At 37.7% G+C, this 25,220-nt stretch overlaps 2 protein-coding genes and 1 long non-coding RNA gene across 4 annotated transcripts in view; 2 read left to right on the forward strand and 1 right to left on the reverse strand.

Annotated features, from left to right (window-relative positions):
• MTMR7 (myotubularin related protein 7) overlaps positions 1–23,486 on the forward strand; it is a 41,103-nt gene extending 17,617 nt beyond the window's left edge. Inside the window, exons 4-14 of one of the 2 annotated variants that reach the window (XM_027899380.1) lie at positions 680–837; positions 2,388–2,516; positions 4,578–4,712; positions 9,524–9,656; positions 14,344–14,465; positions 16,288–16,413; positions 17,186–17,235; positions 18,952–19,152; positions 20,323–20,463; positions 22,300–22,426; positions 22,887–23,486. In XM_027899380.1, coding sequence (XP_027755181.1) covers positions 680–837; positions 2,388–2,516; positions 4,578–4,712; positions 9,524–9,656; positions 14,344–14,465; positions 16,288–16,413; positions 17,186–17,235; positions 18,952–19,152; positions 20,323–20,463; positions 22,300–22,426; positions 22,887–23,246 — 1,682 coding nt within the window. In that variant the 3' untranslated portion in view covers positions 23,247–23,486. The remainder of the gene's footprint in view (positions 1–679; positions 838–2,387; positions 2,517–4,577; positions 4,713–9,523; positions 9,657–14,343; positions 14,466–16,287; positions 16,414–17,185; positions 17,236–18,951; positions 19,153–20,322; positions 20,464–22,299; positions 22,427–22,886) is intronic. The other variant, XM_027899381.1, reaches the window with a different exon arrangement.
• VPS37A (VPS37A, ESCRT-I subunit) overlaps positions 23,246–25,220 on the reverse strand; it is a 17,414-nt gene continuing 15,439 nt past the window's right edge. The window contains exon 11 of the mRNA XM_027899383.1: positions 23,246–23,343. The gene's annotated coding sequence lies outside the window, so the exon portion shown is untranslated. The remainder of the gene's footprint in view (positions 23,344–25,220) is intronic.
• The window catches only part of LOC114065454, a 4,498-nt gene continuing 2,785 nt past the window's right edge, over positions 23,508–25,220 (forward strand). Inside the window, exon 1 of the long non-coding RNA XR_003572976.1 lies at positions 23,508–25,046. This is a non-coding gene — a long non-coding RNA (uncharacterized LOC114065454). The remainder of the gene's footprint in view (positions 25,047–25,220) is intronic.

Below are 25,220 nucleotides of genomic sequence, written 5' to 3' on the forward strand. Positions count from 1 at the left end.
GACAGGTGTCATAGCTACCTAAACAATTTCATGGTCATGATAAAATGATTGACACAGCATGTGCTTTTTTTATGCTATTACGTCATCTGTGTCTTGAATGCCTTTGCTAATAATTCAAGGACAGAATTTGGCACTCCACAAAACTAAGATTTCATTGAATCTATTGGAAACCTTCCTAACTGGGGACAAAGACTACTGAGTTAGTTCATTTTTGTAAGATTGTGCTGCATAGTCCACTGTTCACATCTTTTGTCTTTGCCATGGGACAGATGTTACGTTAATAAAGGACTTCTGAACTAGTAGACAGTAAGTTCTTTTGCAGAACAAGTGCTTACTCTGGCACGACTGCAGTTTTCTTTGGATGAAAGCATATCGCTGACATTTTGTCTTTGTGCTGGGGGACGCCTTTACAATTCTACTGAAGTTTAGCAGAACAGTATATTTGTAGTAGCACTTCTATTTCAACATATACAAATATCAAAAGAGCACAGTACTTTCAAAGTTTACTTGACAGTAGATATAAACCAGGACATGAGCTTTTGTAAAGCAAAGCACACTGTTTTAAAAGAAACTGCATCAAAGCCAACACCAAGTTCTGGTTTTGAAGTGTGATTTCAGGATGAGAAATCTGAAGTGGTTTACTGTTTTTGTTTGTTTGCTTTTTTTTTTTTTTTCCCAGTGAAATATGAAGAGCTGTATTGTTTCTCATTCAATCCAAAATTGGATAAAGAAGAACGAGAACAAGGCTGGAAGCTTGTGGACCTCAATGAAGAATATAATCGGATGGGTGTTCCAAACAACTATTGGCAGATTTGTGATGTAAACAGAGACTATGGAGTGAGTTGTTGTGATTTTTCTGTTACAGAGGCTCTTTGTAAAAGCCTGACTGTGGACTACCATGGTGCTTAGTTGCAGAATCCCTTTGTGCTGAGTTCTGTACACATATTTCGCAAGGTGCAGTTCTTCCACACTTTCGCATAAAATGGCACATAGCCAGTAAGAAAAACAGATGTGGAAATGAAGCACAGAAAACAGTGTTTTAAATGTTAGTGTTCAGCTGCCTGGGAAGAAGTTTAAATCATACCTAATGTTATGTGTCTGAACAAGATTTTTCCTGACATGTAGGGCTATATAAAATTACTACACAGTCATTTTATGAAAAAAAATTGCTGAAAATAGTGAGCTTAGCAATATTTTTTCCTAACTGGCTATTCCCACACTCCTTTTGAAACCTCTGTGATTGAGTGTTAGTGTTTTCACAGTCATCTGGGAGATCATATATCTTCCTAGCTGCCTGCTGTCCTGTCTCATTCAGTCTTGTACAACTGAAGACCCTAGAATGTTAATTAATTGTGAGACATAAAAACCAAAGTATTTTTGAAGGAAGTTTGTCCATGTACTCGATTGGCTCTGTTGCTGGAGCACATCCATATTAAGGAAGGTCTGTGAAGTTCTCAGAGAAGACTAAATGTGCTGTCAGCATTTGTTTTCTTTTTGTTAAAAGAAGTAGAAAAAATGTTTGACCTCTTCTAAGATAAAGTGTAGGAAAAATGGCATCATGAATAAAATCCAGTTCACCACAGCAGCGTCTGTAACCACAAGCCATAACTTTCCTTTCTCCTTCATTACATATCTCTGTCTCAGAAAATAATTTTTTCCTTGGTATTCTAATTTCTTTAGTCCTCTCAGAAAGTCACAGGGAGATACTGGGTATCCTTTTGACCCCAGTCAGAATGTTACAGGCAGTATCAGGTCAAGGAAGTTAAAAGAGGGCCTCATGTATGGTCCCACTTGTCTCCAGAGGGACTTCTGGGCTTTTTTGGTAGGCTTCATAGGGTTGCTCTCAGAAGTGGTAGGCATTGTCAGGGCTGCTTGCCTTTTGGTGTCCTCATTTCATATGGTTTAATTTTTTTTCTCCAAGTCCCTATTTTTATCTTTATATTTTTTTTTAATTATTATTATCAGATTTGCTGGAAAATTTGACTCTATAGTGATCTCCCATTATAACAGGGTGTTTGAGAACTTCACCCACTCCCATCCTTACTCCCAAATTGTGCTACAGAGGAAAACTCCAGTTGTAAATACAACCTAGCTGTACATCATGATAAATATTTTCTGGTATGAACGTATGTTAAACCTGTATTTTCTCAACAAGGCATGAATCAACATTTGGAAATACAGCCCTTCAAGCCTTCTGCTTCAGTTTCTGTAAGTTAGGATTAATACTTTCCAGCTTCAAAAGACTGTTTTGAGAAATGTCAGTGATGTGTATACAATAATGATGGACCATTTCCCAAGATTTGAGTTCCTTGGTATTTTGTTTTTGCTATGGAGATGGCTAATGTTACTTGTACTTTGTAGACCAAATAAGCAGTTTCCTTTCACAGGTCTGTGACTCCTATCCCACAGAAGTGTATGTACCAAAATCTGCAACTGCGCACATCATAGTGGGGAGTTCTAAATTTCGAAGCCGAAGGCGTTTCCCAGCTCTTTCCTACTACTGCAAGGATAACAATGTAAGTGCGAATTTGAAGCTTTGAGGTGTTCACTTATTTTGGCCTTGGTTTTGTAATTCTTCTAGTAAGTTTGTAGAAGAAGGAATCTGCGATTATTTAATTATTAAAAATGATTGCTGTAGCCTGGTTAGTGTGGTTAGTTCATTAGTAGGCATTAATAGGTATTTAATGCATTCATTTAAACCCAGCTGCATCATCCAGCTAACACCAAAAAGAGTGATCCCTGTATCATAAGAAAGTGGAGTAGTGCAAGAGGCCTTGAAACTTGGGTGGCAGAAAAGGGAAGGCCAGTAGCAGGCTGCTTAACAGGTGATTGGGAGGAGAACAGAGCAATTTTGGATCTCGTAGCTGCAGGCTGAGTTGAGGAGGTTAAAAACTATACTACTAGAGAATCAGGAGTAGTTTTTCAAGAAAACATCTGTGAAGAGACCCAAAAAAGATGGATGAAAGAGCTATCAAGTGTTGGCTGAGCAGCATGTTGTGGATTTGTTGAAGAGTCTCTCCTTGTCTGCAATAGTGAGGAGTGCCATCTTCTCTGCTTCATAACTCATGTTCTCAGGGCTAAGCAAATTTTGCAGAGTTAATCACTTTGCACAATCAACTATGTCCAAATATAGATATCTAGGATTCAAAACACTTGGACATTTTCAAGTCTCAGTGAAAGAAAAGGTCTCAGGGGTCAGCTAGATTCCAATATATAGTGATTGGCTGAATTTCATGGTTTCAGCCTGAATGTTTTCCCTGTTATGGTTGGAGTCCACGTTAAGGTTCAAACTACTGGGATCTGAAGTACTGTGTTCGCTTGTGGATCCTTCATGGTTCAAAGAGCTGGGGAAAGCAATGTTGAAGGAAATAGCTCCTTGTGAGTTTGGAAGTTACCAGCTAATAGAGGAATGGACAGGGGAGGGATAAGATTTATGATGCTCACAGCAGGTTAGTAAGAGGTGTGCTGTGTGCAGAGAGAGACAGGTACCATTCATTCAGTCTTTTGTATCCAAAACTTTCCCATAGCTCTTTTGTCCTGACAAAAGAGGTATAGCATCTATTAAATTGCTGGGATTTGTGCTGATCAGGAGGCAAGACTGCATAACTAATAACTTGTTTGCAAAAACTGTTAATAAAGTAGGAACAGGCTCTCACACAATTCGGGGTTTCTGTCCTAAAGATCCACATTTTACTTACTAACTACTGACAGTTCAAAGACGTGACTGAAAAAAAGCATGTCCTTTCTCACAGTAATAAATAATCTGTAGGGCAGGCTGCATGGTTTGTGACCTTCAGCAGGCAGATTCTGTTCATGCTTGTGTTCAGTGTTTAGAAAGTGCATGTATTAGCCCCTTGCCTTCTACAAATCTAGGTGCCGTCTGCATAGCAAAAATAAAAGTCTCCCTGCTCACCTATTTCACAATTAGTTCCTTCTTTCCTGGTTTCATCTGGAGGTCTGATCCTGATGGGTCTGTAGAGAAGCTCTCTTGCCTCCTTCAATAGCCATGACTAATAAATGTACTCCTGGAGTCAGGCTGCCTGACCCACTTCTTATGCAGTAGTCTTTCTCCAGAGACAGTGCTAAAAATACATGACCATCAGTGATCTCTCTGCATGTTACATGTTTTTGTTTCCTTGACTCATGGTGTCAGGCTGTTTAGTAAAGCAGGTACTGGTGTAAGTTGAGTGCAGTCAGTATCATACCTGGTAAGTGTGAGTGACAGTGCAAAAGAACCTATTCTTTATGTTATATCTCCGTTCTTGTGATTGCAATGCAATTCATCCTCAAGATATCACCTTTCAGGAGTTATTCCACTTTAGGCAAATACTATATTTCAAACAGCTCTAAAACTTGGATTCAAGACTAGACTTTGGCCAATGGGATTGTATTGTTTTAATATTTCCTTGCCTTTATTAAAACAATGTATTTATTAACATGTAATTAATTTTACCATTCTGCTCTTCTCATATAACTGTGCATCTGTGCAAACAAATGGTTTTGTAAATGCTTCTGGACACTAAATAATTTCTACTTAATGATAATGTTGGGTTTTTTGTTTGTCTGTTTTTCTGCAGGCCTCCATATGTAGAAGCAGCCAGCCTTTATCTGGCTTTAGTGCTCGGTGCCTTGAGGACGAACAGATGCTCCAGGCCATTAGAAAAGCAAATCCAGGAAGTGATTTCATATACGTTGTTGACACTCGGCCCAAAGTAAGTGTATTAGATTTCTTGCATATAGCAAGACTGAGTTGCACCTGTGTAACTCCACAGGTACATCAGGATTTATCAGGGGAATCTTAGCTAGGAACCTTGCCAGCATTGTTATCTCTAGGAGATTTTTTTTTCCTTTACACTGAGCTTTTCTATTTTTTTGTTCTTTACAAAATGTTAAGGTACAGAAAAGTAAATAAATTCTAGGTGTAACTATTTACCCTTGCATAGGAGCTATCAGTAACTACATTTCTGATGAGACTAGCAAAATCTAATTCCCATAAAAAAATGTTTTTACAGTTGTTCATAATGTTGCAAACCTCTGCCTGCTTATACTAAAATTTTCCATGTGTGTTTTCTCTTGCAAGTGGGAAAATGTCAATGACCTCTGCATAAAGACAAAGGAAAGACCAGTTACTGAAGTTACAAGAATAGAGGAGACTTTTTTGAATATCCCCAGCAATTTTGTGGTTTTGAGAGAGAATCTGAAATTTGGTAAATAGTGATCTCAGATGCCATATCTCCATAACTGACTAAAAATCTCTGGCCAAGATAAAAGCTTTAGAAAAAAATGTGCTGTACAGAAACATAGAAACTCAGTAATGATCTAGAAGAGATTAGAAGCTAAAAAACCATTTTGTCCAAATTGTCATGCTAGCAAACAGCTCAAGGTGATGAAGACTAGACAGACTTCACTATCTGGAGGTGGGAACAGGGATATGTTCTCTCCTACATTATCAGCAACTTCCCTGTTGAAGTGACCAAAGCATCTGAAGAAAAGAGACTAACAGGGCAGATCTCCACAAAATCCCTCATAGATGTAGGATGAGTTGTAGCATGGGAAAAGGAAAAATGGGAGCAAAGGTTCGAGAAAAAGGAACAGGAAAGCTGTTTCAGTATCCTGAGATCAGGAGACAGACTCTGAAAAGGCAAGGTGGGTAAAGCTGAGAAACATGAGGAATGGAGTGAGGAAGGGCAACTGTGGCAGAACCGGAGCAGAAAAAATGAACCTGCTTGGTTGGTGACTGCCTGAAGATGTGGGGGCTGGAGGAAAGGTGCTGAGTACTCACAACTGTAATGGAGGCAGGAGCCAGAAAATCAGGGCTTTGGCCTGGCTCATTGACCCAAGTCACACAGAGGACTGTAATCTGGGGATTGATTTGACCTTCAGTTCCCTCTTTTTTATTTGGAAAATGAGGATGGTACCACCTTACTTATGGTCCTGAAGCAAGAGGATAGTGATGAGCACTAGGAAAGGATTGGTATACCATTGTGTTCAGAACAGGCTTTAGATATGAAGTACAGACCTAGCTGCCTAAATAATGGTTGTTTAACAGTCTTCTAGATGTAATAAATTTACAGCTTGTTTCCTGCCTGATGATATTGTTATTCTTCCCTGTCTAAGGTGGTCTTTGACCGATGGGATTTATTGCTAACGACTTACTGACTTGGCTATTAATAATGTTTTACAATATATGAACAGAAAGATCCATTTCTGTAAACTTTTCTGATAAATGGCTTTGAGACACCTTCTGTGTGCAGTGAAAAAAGCCTGTACTTTCTGGAGACCGTGGAGAGAGTGGAATCGGCTTGCCTAGCCATGAATGCCAGCATATTTCCAGCAATGCTGGCTCCTTCAGGAGCCAATCAGGAGATGAAGACTATTTGTTTTCACAGAACTTTTCTGTAAAAAAAGGTTTTGATGTAAAGAAATTTGTATACCAGGTTACTACAGCTCTGTGTTGCAAAAACGGACTGATCTGCTAAAGCTCCTGTGATCTCAGGTGCCAAATACAGCCTTGTTTCAATTTTGCACCTGCTGATGCATTCATAAATCTAGAGCGTAAAGGAAGGGATAGATATCAGTGGAAGAGGTTCCTGGTATACCTCAAGGAATTTTTGGCAAATGTAAAGCTAAGATATCGAGTCTGGTGCAAGGTTTCCCATTGCCGTAGGAGGCCAAAAAACTCTTTCCCTCTTTTCTCATCAGAACTAGTTCCTGGCAAAGATTGTGAATATTGGTGGGTCCTTCAATTGAACATTCCCAAGTGCTCTTTATATGCCATTCCTCATTGCACTTAGTGCAATCTTCAAAACAACAGATTTGACCGTGCAAGAAAGTTTTTTTTCCACTTCCTTTAAATATCCCAGGATGACCAAATGCAGAACTTTACTTAGGCCACTGTCTTTCCTCTGTGTGATTCCAGAAGAAGTTCAGACAAACTTACTGTTTATAGATAAAACACATTAGTTATATACTCTTTATAACAAGATTCAACTTGGTTATTCTTCAAATTAAAGAAAATGCCAGGAAATCTTGCAAGTGGGGTCTGTTGCCTTTAAAAGTTGTATCCTCGTATTCACTGAGATTAATTGAGGACAGGCACAACTTAGAGTACTTCTCAACAACTGCTTTAAGAGCAACAGATGGAATTTTGGTAGATGATGTGGAAAACTTGTTAGTAAATATTGTGGCAGCTGCAAAGTTTGGCAACTGATAGTATTTAAAATAAATGAGTGTTAGAAAGCCTTGAAAATTTAACCTTATATTTATTTACTTTGAAAGAGGGCTATTTCAGATTTTCTCTTAAGAAAGGATTTCTGTGATAAAATTGCTCTGCTGCAGAAACAGTTAATAGTATTTATGTACTGAGGATTAGGTCACTTAGAGGATAGCTGTTTTTTCTTTAGGATTTCAGGGGTTTGTGCTGGCTTAGACTCGTGTGTACAGATCTTTCTTCCTGAAGCTATAAGGCTATTGCAGAGAGAGATTGCTTCATTTTGTTTGTACAAGAACACTGATGTCTACTTCAAAAGAGAAAGATTAGGATTCAGCAGATAATTTATATCTTTCTAGCAAGTCACACTGAGGACTCTGTCCTTAACTGACATGCTGTTCACAGGCTGTATCTTTTTTTTTAATTGTTCATTGATAGTCAAAACATCAGCAGACTGCTGGTTGATAGACAAGAATGGGGTTTTTTTGCCTGCACTTTTTCCTGAACCGCATACTACAAGTTAAAAGAAGTTTTACCCGAGATTTGAATAAATAAAAAATGGTAGTGTTTTGCCTAAGTTCCTATCTTCGAGTGTGGTTCCTTCTGTTGTATCATGAAATTCATGCAATGTTTCAATTCCTAATGGTGGTCCACAAATGTAACTTTTTAGCTGTTTCCTCTGAAAGTTAAGATGTTAAGTTTGGTCCTTGGAAACCTATTTTGACACACTGTGTAAAAAAGCTAGGCTTGTTCATCTTGGTTGGAGGAAAGTTGGCAGCAGACAGTGAGTCCTCAGTTGCATGCAGTGGCTCCAAATTAAACCAGAATATCAGGCATATGTGTGTTTGGGGTGGTAGAGGTCAGGAAAAGAGACATTCTTGTGTGTTCCATGATGCCATTAGTCAAGTAGTGAAGTATATTATTGTGAGTTTCAGAAGCGACCACAGAAGCAGCAAATCAATAGTACTGCCTGTGATATTGGGAAATAAACTGGAAACGGAGCTAATTGGCATAGCCTCTTGTCCCTTAGGCAATGCCTAAAAGATACTTTGTTTTGATTTTTTCATGAGCATTGGCTCTCACTGAAATGAAGAAGAGTCACTGAGTAGAACTGATGCCTCATGAAGTCTTTCCAAAAGCTCTGTTAGTGCCCTCCGGTCTGGATGTGCAATATCCTTTGTTATTTATTTCTCAAGTCTTTCCTGTGCAGAAGCTGTTGGTTGTGCTTGGAGGCATGGAGGTCCTGCCATTTGGACTGCTTTGTCACTCCTGGAGCCTTCATATTCCTTGAGAAGTTCAAAGGCTCCCCAGCCTTACAGCATGGATCTCATAGAAGAGCAGGGACTTTATGCAAAAAGACAATTTCTTTCTATTGCACAGTGACATTTTGCTGTAGGAAATTAAAAAAAGTAGATGGGGTTATAAAGTGAAAGTACTTAATTATTTTCTATCAGCACGAGTTTTCAGCCCAAAGATCAAAATTTGGCATAAGGAGCTTTTCTTTTCCACCCAAGGATCTCAAAAGGGAGGGTGGGGCGGGGGAGAATAAGCATTAAAACACCCTTAATTTTATGATGGGGAGAAGTGAATTAAAAAAGTGGTTTGTGACTTTTCCATGTCAGGAGACAAGTAACAGATTCAAAGACAAAAACTTCAGCTTCCAGCTGAATGTATTTTTTTGCTGAAGCACAGCAACTTATTTGATAGCACCACGTTACCAATGAAAATATGTGGGGTAATTTTGTCAATTCAAATATTTTGTGGTCTTACACAACTCGAACCAAGATATTATAAAAATGAGGAAAAACTACTCCAACTCTCTCTTTATTCTAAGCATCAAAGAAGTAAACTCTATCAACTTTTGGATGATTTGAGTAGTAAAACACCGTAGCTTTGGCAACATTACAGTATGCACATGCTCTGAAACATTGGCATGGCAGATGAGACACTGCCACCTCCTGGGTGTATTCTGCTAGTAAACATAATGCTGCTCTAATATAAAATCAAAGTAGGCTTTTAAAACCAAACTAAAACCTTTATGCTCTTGCAGAGGAACCCTACCTAAGCTCTGTTTTTTGTGTTTAACCTCACTAAAGTTCACTCAAAAGCTGTGAAATCAGGATATCACAGACTCAGCAACCCAGCACCCTGCAATAACCTGTAGACAGATCTCTGATTCATGACCCGTTGTGTTGACACGGTGATAAATGTTTGCCTGACTTAAATCACTCTGATTTATTGCCGTAGACCACAGGCTTTGTTTTGAAAAGGAATTGCTACTGCTTTTCATCCAGTTTTCCATATGTTTTTCAGCTCAATGCAATGGCAAACAGAGCAGCAGGGAAGGGATATGAAAATGAAGACAACTACTCCAACATCAAGTTTCAATTCATAGGCATTGAGAACATCCATGTCATGAGAAATAGTCTGCAGAAAATGCTTGAAGGTAATACTCTTCTTCATTGGAAACTAGAGGAAAAAATTGATCCAGGATAACTGCTCTGAAATCAGTAGCAGTGAAAACGGGTGTGAAAAGAAATCTTTGCTTATTGCAGCTGCAGGGAGCTGCTATTGGGGCTTGGGCAATGGAGCAACATGGCAGCTAGTGGTGATTTCCTAATTGTACAAACATCTAGTTTTGTGGCTGAAATCCAGATTACTTAAGTGACAAAAGTCCTTTGACTTCAATGCACCATACTGCTACTATACTTTTTTCTTGAAATTTACACTGTGATCGTAAAATGAGAAAAATAACTTACAGCTGACTTTGAGGCTAATGGAAAGTACAAGATTTTTATTTTTAAGCTTAGAAAAACTATGGTTTGATTTTTGCATGTGTAGGAGGCAGTCATGCATTTTAGACTGTGAATTTTAATAGAATCTTATTCATGCCCTGTATAGAACATGACACATCAGGTCTATTCATGAAATTCATAACCAATGGGCATAACCATTCAGCACCTTCGTAATCCCATGCAAATTAGTAATAATTGCTTTATAAATACTTAGCAGTATGTAAACCAGCACATCTGTTCTTCTGTTTCATATTTGGAGTGCATGACTGTTTAGAGGTCATCTGGGAAAAGAGTAAGGATGAATAAACCATCCTTGCCCCTCAACGGCTTGTTGATTTTTAACAAGCAAATTGTAAATAGTGCTCACTCCACAGTGTCTCAGTATCTCCTTCATGTACGACATCAACAACTTCCATCACCTCCCAGATCAGCCTGATTTAGCTATTCTTGACTTGATGCTCTGCCCATGCTCTTTTGTTCTTCATCTGTCTCCCATCGACCGTATGGAAATGTAAATTGGAGATCTAAGAAGGGTTTAAATTTTTCATGACAGGAAAGCTGTGCTCTAGTTTACAATAAGAGCATTTTATGAAAACCAACATTAAAGTGTGATGCAGGTAAAATGGTCACTCTCTTCATGACATTTTTTTACTTAATTCCTTGTTCTAAGGGTCTCAGGTAGAAAAACAGAAGGATTTTTAGTTCACTAGGAAGTCTTGTTTGGCTAGGAGAGAAGGCTGGAATGAACAGGTCTCTTTATTTGTTCAGATGAAGACCATCAAAGATAAAATACTAAACAACCGGCCTGGCTGCATGGGGCAGTACTGTGTCTAATTTTTGAGCCAAAAGTTCATGAGATCAGCCCATGGCCCAAACTTGCATGCAACAAGGTAATTTCTAATGCATTTAACACTTCAGACTGCTTGGGGTGCATACATTCTTAGCATCTATTTTCAAATGAGCCATATGCTCAAAACATTTGCTTTTCTCTTAGGTTTTATATTTGCTATGTTGAAATCTCATATTTAGCAACCTGACTGATAAGATTAGAAATCAGAGAAGTAAAAAAAATCTTGAAACTTTCAGTGCACCAGAACTTCTCTTGTTAAGATGCTGTGTAGTTTTTCTCTTTTCCATTTGTATCTGTCCCTTAATCTGTTTCTCTGGTGGCCTTTAAAAAGATACTTATTACCTGACCTGAGCATACAAAGAGACCTAGAACCAAAAAGGCTGTCAAGGATGATGATAACACACATTTAATATGGCTTTAAATTTTTATGAAGGAATACCTTGATAATATATCAATATTTATCCATTATTGATATATTATAAAGATTAAAAATTATAAAGAATTAAAAAAAAACCACAACAAAATAAAATATCAATATCTCTGCACCCAGGTGAATCTCTAAGGTAAAACATCACACTACACTATAAACATTACAGAATGGGTCTGCTCCTCCTGATCTCTAGTAATATTTTATGAGGTACATAACAACCTTTGAAAAGACAAATGAAGCTCATGAAAACTGATTTTAGTTTAATGTGAGCTGTATTGTTGCTTGGAAGTGTTCAGCATGGGAAAGAGGACATCAAGACATAATTGGTCAGATCAGTTTCTTTCAACTTTCAACTGATGCTTAGCAGGAGTGAACGGTGGAGGATCTTCTTATGACAGAGTGCAGATATCTATGATGTATTCCATATATAATTTTAAAGAATTTCAATGCTGAGAAAATTTGAACAAAAGTTATTATTCAGTTTTCCATTGGAAAATGCACTTATATTAGGACTGAGCTCATTTCAATGATGTTTCTTTAGGAAAAAGCTGAAGGAATTAATTTATACTTATAAAAACATCAATATTTTCTTTCAGTACGTAAAAAAAATATTGTTTTCAGCTTTATGATTTTACTGACTTCAGTTCTAGCAATTTTATCTTAACTTGTACATGTATTTACCCTCATATAACGTTAATTTGGGGCAAATTATATCAGCATTATAAAACGATTCAATTTTTAGGATAAAATTTTTTTTCAGAATATGCAAAAAATGTTGAGATTAGACTGTACTCTGGAAGTAAAATACATTTCCTTTTGGAAAAAGAAGATTCTGATTTTTTCTCTGTTGCTTTAGAATAGTATGGACTTTTTATTATTTTCCATTTAAAGAGAGGGATATGTGAAGATCCCTGGGCCAATTTTGATCCTACGCACAATTCAGTATTAGAAGGACATGTTACAGAAGGACTTTTCTCAGTAAAGATTCAGGGGCTAAGTGAGGCTGCCATTTGGCATTTGGGATGGGATGGGCTGTGCTGCACATCCAGGGGCCAGCCAAGACTTGACCCCTGTTCGTTGTGCATTGAGGTGCTGACCCCACGTGCTCCCTGTCTGTAAACAGTAAACATGAGCTTCTCCTCCCCTCGTACCAGGAGCAGTTGTTGCTGATGTAGGAGCAACCCTCTGATCCTTGGACTTCAGTGACAGATCAGCCAGTAAGAATGCCTGAGAGTTTGGCTCACAGCAATTATTCCTTCCTCTACTTATGGCCTTCCTGCAAGAAACGAGGGAACTGGTCCAGCATCCCCCTGTGGTACTTTTGCTGGTGGAAGAGGCAGTTTCCAACATGTGCCCTGTCTCCTCCTCCCCTCTTGTGAAATGGGCACACCACTGGATTTCTCAGAGCTCTCTCCAAGGGCTCTTGATTTTCCTGTGCCCACACCGTGGCCTTAATTCCCAACGGTTTTGGTACCTTTTCTTCTGAGATGGAAATGCCTTTTCCCCTTAGGATAAGCCTCATAACTGAATTCATAATTGAACTCGGTTTTGAAGGTCCAGATCAGTTGCCAAAATCATGTGAAATATACAGTGTATGCCTTTAGGACAGTCTGAACTTTGCTCAGTGAAGTGGTCAGTAAATATTGACTCTAATTGGTGGTGGGAAGGAGCAAAGCACTGTTTCAGCCTTATTTTGGGCTTTTGTAAACAGAGACAGCAGCTTCAGCCAGAATTCAGACACTAAGTGGTCATGCTTCCATCTGCACAGGAGCATTAATCATGTGAAAAGCTGTTTGCTTTCAGTGCTGCTACCTCTGCATCTTTATAAATATCGTTCAAAAATGATTTTTAAAATAACCATCTGGAAAAGGCCTTACATACAAACATTGTAAGACTTTCTATGGATACATTAGGCCGTTTCATTTTTTAATTAAATTGAGTTAAGACACTCAGGTAGCCCAGGTATGGTATAAACTCTGACTCTGGCTTATAAAATTAAATTTCAATTACAATGAAGGAAACTAAAATTATCCCAGTGGCCATAAATAACTGAGTCTTTTAAGATTTCTGGACCAGAAGAGACTTACTAAGACATTGGTTATTGACTGATCATACATTAATTCAGTAAAAACCATGACATGTTTCACTGTTTTCTGAAGATGAATTTCACTGGCTAATATTTTTTCCTTAAAAGACATTATAGCCCTACATCGATCAAAAGAAAGGTATAGTCTATTTATGGGTTGAATTTAGTATCTCACTGTTGGAAATAGATGGCACCAAATTTCAGTGAGTATTTGTTTGCTGCTGGGTTAAGTTATCTGATTTAGATTCTGATTGCCCTTTTTTCCTTCTAATGCCACAAACTCTCTAATATTAAAAATTCGAAACTTGGATAAACTTAGCCAAACCTAAACTTACAGTAAAAACTGAGAGATTATAATTTTTTTTTTTACTTCAAACATGGCATAGAATTTGGAAGGCTTTCAGGAAAATATTTTCCTTGATGTATTATGTCCTCACCATCGGAATACTTTCTGACTCCAAGCGAAGCTTTAGTAAGCTTTCCTTCAGGGATGGAGACGTGTAGAGTGAATCGCTTTAATTCCACCACCATCATCTGTGGTGATGCTGGGAGTAGGAGGCAGTGACACCATTTAGGTGGCTGTCTGCCTGTCTGCCAGCAGAAATCATGTGCTTTCTGTTTCCAAGCCCTCATTATTAAATACACAAGCCCCTCCCAGGGGTTTGAAAACGTCACTCCCAACACAATTTTGGAAAATCCATGCTTCACAAAAGGATGCCTTTGGTAAACTGTTTGCAATAGACATTATGACAGCTTCTCTTTTTAACTGAAATCAATATATTGGGTGGCATTTGACCGAGCCCTGTTTCTTAAATAAATATGCTTTATCAGTGGTGAAGTTTGACTGTGAAGTAGTCATTCTTTTGAAAAGATGCATGTTTTACACAGGGGATATCTGAAGAAGAGATAATTCTGAGGCTGAACAGTCAGCGAAGCTTAAGGGACTCTAATTACTGTACATTTAAAATATAGTTTATTTTGCAGTTTGTGAGCTGAAATCACCTTCAATGAGCGACTTTCTATGGGGCCTGGAAAATTCTGGCTGGCTGAAGCATATCAAAGCCATTATGGATGCTGGCATTTTTATTGCAAAGGTAAAGTGTGTAAAATGAGAACAGAACTTGCAGTAACGAGACTCAGAAAGTGAGGACTAAATTCGCTGCTTGTGGGTAACTTCTGTTATCTCTTCAGTGATGTTATACCTGAAAAAAGCCCATCTTGCAATGCTTCATGTATGAGGAGAGATGTTTCTAAGATGCTGTTGTGTGGAGCTTTTGCTAATATGGTAAAAAAAGCTTGTGTCCTTTTGTACTAAAGCCTCTACTAGCTCTTAACTTGTCAGGTCAGGCATTTGAATTTCCTTACTTTACTCCCCAACAGTGATTGTTACAGTTTCTTTCTCTATTTCCCCTACCTTCTCCACTGGTTGCTGGACATTTTCTTTGTTGAAGATTTCTGGTATTGTATAAAATTAACTGCTGTGTTATCCCCTCTGAGTTATCAGGCAACCAACTAAATTCACCTCCTGGACTAATTCCTGTATATTGCCATGACCAAACTCTCTAGCAGTTTCTACTCTTATATACTTGAAAAATGTTCCAGAAAACAGATGTTGGCTTTAATAAGAAATTATTTCTCCTAATCCCACCCAAAGTCATGTCATTTACCAATGTTAGCTTTAATTTTATTAGTCCCTTCCTTGTGCTCTGTGTTTTACTGCTTTGATTTTTTATTTTTGAGATTACTATTACAATTTCTTATAAGGCATTTTATTTACATGATGTGCTACATACAACTGTATAGATAAAACTTCATGGATTTCCCTCCTCACTAACTGCTCATTTCTCTTGCCTTGTTTCTTCCTGCTCAGTAGGACTCTTACTACCTTTCATTAGCTTTGCCAACTTTTCCCCAGTGGCTAGTGTTAAAATTCCATCAGAAAATGTTATCCTTTGTCGACATGCTTGTTAGCCTTGTGCTGCCTCAGACATGGATTTTGAACCATTCTTATTTGTACAATTCCCAGTTCTTAGTTCTTGGTCCTCTGCCCACAGGGCTTCTATTTTGGTAGAATTAACTTGTCTCTTGAGATAAACACAGATAATTTATTATTATTCCTCATTCCCTATTAAGCCCAAACTTAACTTAAATGTTTATTTTCCTAAGCAGTATCTTTCCTAACCTATTTTATTTTCTACTTCCTAAATTTAGTTCTCTTAAGAAATGACAAAGGCCAAAACCTTTAGAATTTAAAAAAAACCCCAGCAACCAACCCTCAAGTTCTAAAAATAATGTAACACCAGACTCTGGGGAACTTAGTACCACCTCTTCTTTATGTATTTACTTACAAAATGGGATCCTCTCTCACTACTTTTTACATTAAAGATACTGATAAAATCTTGCTTACTAGATATGGAAGTTTGCCACTACCACAGGTTTCCCCACAAATCTTTGCAGTACGTCATCGGTACAATGCAGTGTACTGAAATAACACCCAGGCTAGTGCTGGCATTGGAAGCAAAAGTTGCCCTTATTGACATTACCATCAAGATGAGAAATTAGGAGCCATATTTCAAGGATACCTATTCTGTTACTGGTATGTGAGTTAGAGCATTAACTCCATCTGAATCTGCTGTCGGTACTTGACAGACTGATATATTTAATTGAAACAAATCCCACATCCTCCTATAATGGAGCTTAAACAGGTGATGCTCAACCACCATATTGCACAGGCTGGGATGACTTAAGACTTTTCAAATAAAAGAGTTTCAAATTCAAGAACTCTGTGGCAGAATAAAAAATGAACCAGGTTTCCCAGTTCCCATATTAATACTCTAAGGTGCTGTCTCACTGTTCCTCTCTTACCATTGTCTTCCTCCCTGCTTGTGAAATTTCTGACTTTTTCTGTATCCTTAGGCTGTGGCTGAGGAAGGTGTGAGTGTGCTTGTTCACTGCTCTGATGGCTGGGATAGGACAGCCCAGGTTTGCTCTGTAGCAAGCCTTCTATTGGATCCATATTACAGAACTATGAAGGGATTCATGGTAAGCGGGTTCTTTCACAGAGTAAATGAAGTAATATGGCATCACTTTAGACGAATATCTTCTAATGGGAAATGGGAAATATAAACTTTCCTTAAATATACCTTTTCCTTTTTGTCTAAGTAGGAAGGCAGGTTTCTATCTGTCCACGTTAAAGTCTCCCAATTTCTGTATGAAGTGTTATCAAAGTTGGGGATCAGTTGGGCACCCTTTTGTTTTTTTCCTAACCTAGACCACGAAACTTCTTGCAGTCCAAGGAGCTTTTGTGCAAGCAAGAATTTGTATTCATTTGCAGTAAACATTGTAAATTTGAGTGTTAGAAGTGTGTGTTTTCTAAACATTAGATTGCAATGAACAGCTATGTTGGAAAATCTGTTCCTTTTCCATATATATCAGCAGTGGTAAAGCATCTAGGAATGCTTATCAAGTTACTGATCACATATTAAAAAGATGTTTGAGACATTTATAAGTTCTATTTTAGAAAGTGATGAAACAAGCTAATTGAAGTTGTGCTGAAATACTGGCATCCTATTTGCATCCACGAAGAGTGCTGCTTTCCCTGAGCTTGCAGCAGGGCTCGTCACTCATTGTTTTTCTGCTAGTTCTGAAAATTATTTGGGATTCTAATACTGATTGCTTACATCGTTCTTGCTTGCCACTGCTTATTCTAAGAATTAGTTGGGATTCCAGTGCTGCTTGTTTACACCACTCTTCTGCCCATTTCAACATGTGTCAGCTCTACTCCAGAACGCTGAACACAATATTCTCATTTTAGGTGTTAATTGAAAAAGACTGGGTTTCCTTCGGTCACAAATTTAACCACAGGTAAGGTGGTGCTCAGGTTTTCATATATATATATATGTGTGTGTGTGTGTGTGTGTGTGTGTGCGTGTCTGTGTGTTTACATAGTCAGTATCTGCCGCCACTCCAGTTTTACTTCCTTGCTTCCAAAGTGTATCAACAGAATGTCCTCAGGAAACTGCCATACCTTTTTCTCCTACTATCTGATTTATCTGTCTGGAAAAGTCAAAGGGAAATATTTTTGTATCAATCTTTTCTTGTATCTGCACTCCAAAACCGCTATTGGGAATCTTGTGTGCTGGTCTCGCAGTTGCTGTGAGCACTGAGAGGTCCACGTGAGTGAAAAGCAGTCTGTATGTGGCTTGCAAAATCCCTTTGGACTCCAGCAGGTCTTTCAGTAGTGCCAAGGCTCCCCACATAAGTCCCTGTTCAGCAAAGTCTACATCTTCCAAGATACTACTTAATCTTAGGCATGCCTGTGAGTTATCTATTACATAAAACATACTCTTCTTATTACACTCTGTTCTAACAAAAACAGCAGGATTTTTTCAGAAGTGTCAGGCAAAGTGAAGTGGAAAGTAAATTATTTGTGCAAGTTATTTTGAACATCCATCCAATGTAATTGCTATAATGTTTGAAGACTTTATATGTTTTAACATGGATAAATATTCACATATTCTTTCTTTTTTGAATTTTCTTTTAGTTTCTGTAAAAAGTGTGATTTTTTTATACTGGGGTTTAATTACATTATATAGCTTGATTTGAAATAAATTTATTATAGTTTAAAAAAACACAATAAAGCTTTCAGGAAATCTGCTGCTCCATACCACCTGTGAAATTCCATCAGGAAATACTTCATTTAATATCATACTGTCAGTAGTCTATGATTATCAGTGGTAAAAGGTATCATGAAATGCAATAACCACTGGTAGCTTTGGTTTGCTGTGCAGTGTTGCTATATTTTCTTTGATGCATAATAATATCATAAGTTTCAAGTTTAGATGTTTATGGAATTCCACTGTTAGCATGTATTTATATATATATATATATACACACACATAAATACACACACACACACACACACACCCCAAGCAGAATAATTGATTGAAAATGCTTCTTCCTATTATGTAGACCTATATTTTTTACTTCTATGTGTTTTATATTTTCAGGCTCCTTTTCTTCATTGCAAGTGGTTCCAAGAGGCATTTTTATCGATAGAAAATTTGATGTTCACTTGACAGTTACAGCATGTAAACATTTCCCACCTTCTAAAAATTTCACCAAGAGAGGGCAGCTTTAACCTGTTTTCTGTTGAGGTTATTCTGTACCTCTCTGTGGCTGTTTTCTGGTTTGGGGAATGGCCTCCTATTAAGAGATTGTCTTAAAATACACTTCTGTCATTATGTCATTGCAGTCATTCTTGTGATGATATGTTACTGTGGTATAACTTTATATTAATAGCATTAAAACATGGCTATGTAGCAGCCAGCTGTTTGTAGGGGTAAGGTAATAAGACACCCATAAAAGGGGTTTTCTTTGTTTGTAATTCTGCCTTTATTCTACTCCATGGTTCTTGCATCATTTTTGTAACTAAAAAAATATACTAGCAGTTGAGATTTTAGAAATGAATGCCTGTGATGTAATCTGCACACTAGAAGTGAGGGGTTTGTTTTCATTAGTGTAATTCAGTTTTCCTACAAGAATTCAGGTTGTAATTAAATGTATCTTGTCTTGTTTCAGGTATGGCAATTTAGATGGCGATCCAAAGGAGATATCACCTGTTATTGATCAGTTCATTGAATGTGTTTGGCAATTAATGGAACAGTTTCCTTGTGCCTTTGAATTCAATGAGAGATTCCTCATCCACATACAGCATCACATCTATTCTTGCCAGTTTGGGAATTTCCTTTGTAACAGCCAGAAGGAGAGACGAGAGCTGAAGTATGAAAGTAGCATATTAGGCATTTGATTTCTTGAGTAGCATATTTACATATAGGGTCTGTGGCTAGTGGTGTATTGAGGAGTCAGACATTAACCTGCAGTCTGACTCCAGTCTGACATTACATCCAGTCTGCATGCGTGTGTTTTCATAAGGCACAGGGTGCCTGTTGTCTTCTGGCAACACAGATTAATACCACAAAAAGTTGATCCTCTGCAGTGTAGCTCTGCTGGGAGTGTAATCCATGGTGTGCGTGACATGGATTAGTGAAAACAGACAAGAGCATTAGTCCTTCAGCCATGTGGGCCTACCTTTACTGCAGGCCTAACAAGATACAAGGCAAGCTGTCCCTGTAGCTCTAATATAAGATGATATTAACTCCAGTTAAGTTTTCACTTCAAGAGTTACTGCTTTAACCTGTCTTTGGATCTCATGTCAGGACATTTTAGTTCTCCTCTCTCAGGTACTTCCTCATGAACAGCCTTTTTGTCTGGTAGCCCTCCCTAGGACTGAGCCAGCAAACTATCCTTCTGCTGCCCGGCCCCAAAGCAATTATGAATTTATCTACCTGCCCTTAGGCCCAAACAGGGACAGTATCATCATTCCTGGCAATGCTGATGTTTGTATCTGCTTCCTGGGGCCCTGGGTCCTCAATATAGGATGATATCCATCGCTTTTCTCATGTACCCTGATCATGTCAGCAGTAACAATGAGAGAAAGGTGGCAATTCCTGCTGGCTGCTGCCCGTTGGTCCCTTTCACTGCTCATATGCAGAGCAGCCACAGTGCCACAGTCCATTTAAAATCAAAACCGTCACAGATCATCATATCCTAAGACCCAATTGCACAAGCAATTGCGGTTCAGTGGGGTAGGAGTGCTTTTAAATGTGGGCATCCTTTTGGTGCAGAGATCAGCCTGAAAGCTTGCTTCATGGAAGCGATCCTCTCCACCTTTTCTCTCCAGCTGCTCTTGCTTCATGGGAAATGGATTGGATTTTGCCTTTAGTAATCAATAAGGGAATATGGGTCTCTGTTTCTCTGTACTTAAGTCTGATTTTGGTAAGGAAGCTGATTGTAAATGGGGAATACAGAGGACTAGAATGCTCTATCTAAGCTTTAACTATTCCTGAACTGTAGCAAGGACTTGAATTTTTTTTTTTTTTTTTTTTCCAGAATCCAAGAACGAACATACTCATTATGGGCTCACTTGTGGAAAAATCGTGCTGATTACCTGAATCCTTTATACAGGTCAGACCACAGTCAAAACCAAGGGACCCTGCACCCACAGATAGCTCCATGCAACTTCTTGTACAAGTAGGTACTATCACTTGCTACAGAGAATTGTAGGATGTGTTAGTATGGAACAAAGTGACTTCATATACAAGTATTTCTCGTTCTGTAAGTCAGTTTGTAGACAGTAAATTCAATCTCAGATAAAATGTGTTTGTTCCTTGTGTGCTCATAGTCAGTGAACACCTCTGCACATTCCACAACAGAGTATTAGTCTGCAAAGAAGCTTAAGATTAAAGCTATATTGATAGTTGTGTGTCCTAATTTCATGGTTACTCACTTCTTCCACTGAGAAATGCCTCTTTCAATTCTGTTCTTGTCTGTGGTTTCTAAATTTATAGCTGCTTTAACTTCTTCCATCCCAAGATTTTGTGATGGTTATTTGGATCAATTGGTATCAAAAATAAAAAGGATCTTTTCAAGAACGATATGGTTTCATTGCTAAAACAAGTGTTTAGTAAAACAAAAAGGAGACTTTCCCCATGTTGTTGTTATAGCTCAAAGTAAGTTTTACTTGATTTTTTTTAAAAAATGTAACAATATCATCCTTTTTGAAACATTACTGACATTCTGACTTAGTTGTGCCATTAATCTTAACAAACTTAAGAACTTTAATAGAAATGAAAATTGTGATTTAAGTAAAACTGATCAGTTTGTTTTCCAGTTGCAAGTAATAGCACCTAAAAAACCTCAATAAAAATCCTAAATAACAGAATTTTTTCATGTCTACTATACTAGACTTTAAAACAATTTAAAAATAGTCATTAATCATATTCTTTGGGATAGTGGGATTTATAAAAGAGGTACTGATACAGCAGATCTTCCAATGGATGAGTAATCCTGTTGATTTAATGGAATTACTTGGGTGCGTAAAGACTTCCAAGCAGGAGCTATCAGATGATAAACTTAAGGGGGAATGTGATTTAAATAGCACATTATTGGGATAGGAATAATAAGCCACCAATGAGCACACACGTGCTCCGAAAATATCTGTCAGCTACTTGGCCAGACAGCTGCAGCTGACGGCAGGGCTCAGCTACTTAACCCGTCTGCTGAACTGGTTACATTCAGAGTCTGGCTGTGGCCATAGTGTCAGGAAGGCAGAAGACACAGGAGCCCTAGAGAAAGCTACAGACTTAAAGTTTGAGTCCTTTCCTCCTGAACATGAAAAATCAACTCAACTATTTTAACTAAAGGTTTGTCAAGTAATTCAAGAAAACAGGAGGAGAAATTGCCAATGTATATAATTGCTTCATCCATAGGCAGTTTAAAATGTCAGTTTAAATTGTACGAGAACAGGACACCATACTGGTTTTTACTCATGATTTGTAACCCTTCTTTACAGTGGAACCCCTCCCCCCCATTAGTTACCTCCCCACCCCCCAAGCCCAGACAAATATAAGCATACAGAATCTCAAAGCTGACTTAATGAAAAAAACAACTGAGAACTAGGAATATGAAAAACTGTCTTTACCATTTCCTGTTTTATAAGTACCATGAAAATGCTCTGGAGCCCATACTGCAGAACAACAAAATAATACAAAAAAAAAACACCAAAAAATTTTGCATTCAGCCATGTGATCTAAGTCAAAGCTACATTCACCTTTCTTTTTATTGCATATCAAAACTGGTTCAAGGTGCTTATGTCCACAGAGTTGCACCCTCAGGACAGAGCAAATGCAAATGAACAATGAATCTTGTCAAATACTCTATGAATTTATGTGTATGCACTGTAATGATGCATAAGCCATGGATGGATCATTTAGAACAATGTCGGGGGGGGGAGGGGAAAGTGTGCATTTTATGTCTCATGAGGCCACCTCACTGAAAGAAAATTCCTGCCCTTTCCATTAATTCCAGGTTCTGGAGTGGTATGTACAACCGCTTTGAAAAGGGGCTGCATCCTCGACAGTCAGTTACTGATTATCTGATGGCAGTGAAGGAAGAAACTCAGCAACTGGAAGAAGAGCTGGAGATCTTAGGAGAGGTAATAAACACTTGAGCTTGATACCCCAGACTCGGTAACTGATGATAAAAGAAACTCAATTCCATACACTGTGGCGTCACCTACACACTACATCCTTGTCTGGAATTAGGATTTTCCTCTGTCATCTTTGTTCCTGGATAATTTATCACAAATATTTTGAATTAAGGCACAAAAGTGGTCTTTTTTTCTTTAAGGATAAAGTTTTACCTGTGTTGGTGCACAAATACTACTGAAAGTAAGTTTAATCCTTCTGTAACTCAGAAGGAATTGTAGCTCAGAAGGCTGCTGTAAAGTCAGCCTTGGTTTGTGATAAACTGTGCACTTCTCATACTCCATAGACAGTTTTAAAGGGTGCTAGTTGGGTTGGGCTCTGAACTTGTATTTAAAAAAAAAGGCAAAGACATAGAAGACACTGGCCCTATATGTGTGCATGTAATAGATACTGTTTCCTTTATTTCAGCGATTGGCGAACCTTCAGAAATCACAATTAGGTGATAATAAAGTCCAGAGTAAGCAACAAGACCGAAGCAAACAGTTAAGGCTGTCTACTTCCAACAACAGCTTAGCTAACACTCCCCAGGAGTACAGCAATGATCTGAAGTCATTCCCATCCCGGAGTCCTTCACAAGGGGATGAAGAAGATTCTGCCCTGATTTTGACACAGGACAACCTGAAAAGTTCTGATCCTGACCTCTCAGCCAACAGTGATCAGGAGTCTGGTGTGGAGGACTTAAGCTGTAGGTCCCCAAGTGGGGGTGGCTGCTTGCCTAGTGAAGACAGTGGCAAGGACTCTGATGAGGCTGTATTTCTGGCAGGCTGAAACACCTTCACGGCAGCAAGGATCCAGATGAAGTTGAGTCTTACACAGTCTGGAATGACATCTTTTCGTCAGATGAAGAATGGAAGTGGTCTGTAGCCTAAAGAAATAATCCAAAGAAAGGGAACTGTGCAATTGTGTAAGTAAAGATCTAAGCAGAACAAGCTCTTATTAATTTTAAGACATAGTGCTAAAAAAGGTAATATCTGCTGTTATATTTAGTTAAGCTAATGTGATACTTGTTTTATCAATGCTGTACATAATTATTCCTTACTTTGTACATTTCCATAACTATTTATTGTACAAGATAATAGTTCTTCTCCAAAGATGTGAAATTCCAAAGTACTCTCTTACAGAAGGTTGAAGATGCATTAGTGTTAGCCTTACTGGTGAAGCAGTCGAAAATTATTTTTGTAGAGCTCTTCAGCCTTCAGACATGTTATGTATATTCTTCACTGCTTGTTTTTTTTTTTTTTTCACTAGAGGTGTTAAATTTTGAATTCAAACAATTATTTTGCATATCTTCCTACTAGAATTCTTTACAGCAAAATAAAATTAACAAATGGACCTGCTGGGTAAGGGAACAAATGGAGCTTTGATCCTAAAAAAAAAAAAAAATCCTTTAGTAAGCAGTTTCTGCTGCTGCATGTGAATGCATCCCATTTGTACTTGGTCCTCAAGCAGTGTTGAAAATTCAGTAGTTTCTGTGACCAAAACTTCAAAGGAATATAACAATATTCACACAGCCTTTGTGCTAAAGCATCCCTTTAAAACGAAAGGTACATAAGGCAGTTTACTCTAGCTTCTTTATGTTTTGTTTACAAGTTTTTTTCTATCTTACTTTTCTTCCAAACCACCTACCTAAAATTTTAAAGGTAGTAAAATCGCAAATTCTCCAGCCTATTCTGATTCCTACTTGAGAATGTTTTATTTGAGTGTAAGTGAGCTACATATACAGTGCAGAGGAAAGAGAATGTAAAACCACTTAAAAAAATTCACTTATGAAAGCATCTCTCTGAATTCGTAAGGAAAGGAAGGTTATGCCCATAAAGGAACTGTTATAAAGAATATTCCTTCCAAATTCTGTTGTTCAAAATAAACTAACCACTAGCAAGCAGTTTTTTTGTCTTCATACAAAATTTCCCTTTTACTATTTGCCAAACTGAAGAGCATGGTAATGCTAATTTAAGAAAAGAACTGACTCAGCATTTACCAGAAAGTTTAATCTTGTTATCATATTTTTAAGAATGTATAGGAGTAAAAGTTTTCATAATCATCAGTACAGAAATAAACAACTGAAAAATGTTTAAAATTTGGAATGTCTTGAAACTCACTAAAAAGGTGGCCAAATTGGGCTGCAATTCTTCCAGGTTTCTTTTTTATTTATATTAAGTATTAGTTAAAAGCAAGCAGTTAAAAATATAGTTCACATGGCTGCTCTTACCTGCTTGGAGACAATGTGGTATTGAACTCTAGTAAAGCCAAGTGGTAGTAATGCAAATTTACTTTGATTGCATTTCACATTACTCCTTCAAATACAGGCTTACAGACAGAGCTATATTACGTGAATATGCCTCAATTTAGAATTGTTAGATTTTATTACATTTATGGAATGGGTTTCATTCTGTGAACTTATATTATTAAAAGTGAGTATGTAAACTTCAGTATTATTAATACCCTCCTAAGGGAGCTGACGTCTTTGAACAAATAATTCCTAACAGCAAAGTTTATCTTATAATGGAAAGGGCAGATCCTCAATTTGATAAATCCCTATAGCTCAATTCAAATAAATACAACTCTAAGGTATACTCTGTTGAGAATCTAGCCTTCTGTTTTTAATCTTTATGAATTTTTAATAAATGAAATCCCAGATTTTAATTGCACTTTTAAAAATTTTTTGTATTTTGAGTATAGCCTGTAAAATTTATGTTATTAGAGACTTTGAATGCATTTTCTCAAACTAAAGAAATATGCTGC

Source organism: Empidonax traillii, unplaced genomic scaffold, assembly GCF_003031625.1.
Source record: "Empidonax traillii isolate 1590-97213 ecotype Southwest subspecies unplaced genomic scaffold, ASM303162v1 scaffold662:size427329, whole genome shotgun sequence".
Lineage (NCBI taxonomy): Eukaryota > Metazoa > Chordata > Aves > Passeriformes > Tyrannidae > Empidonax > Empidonax traillii.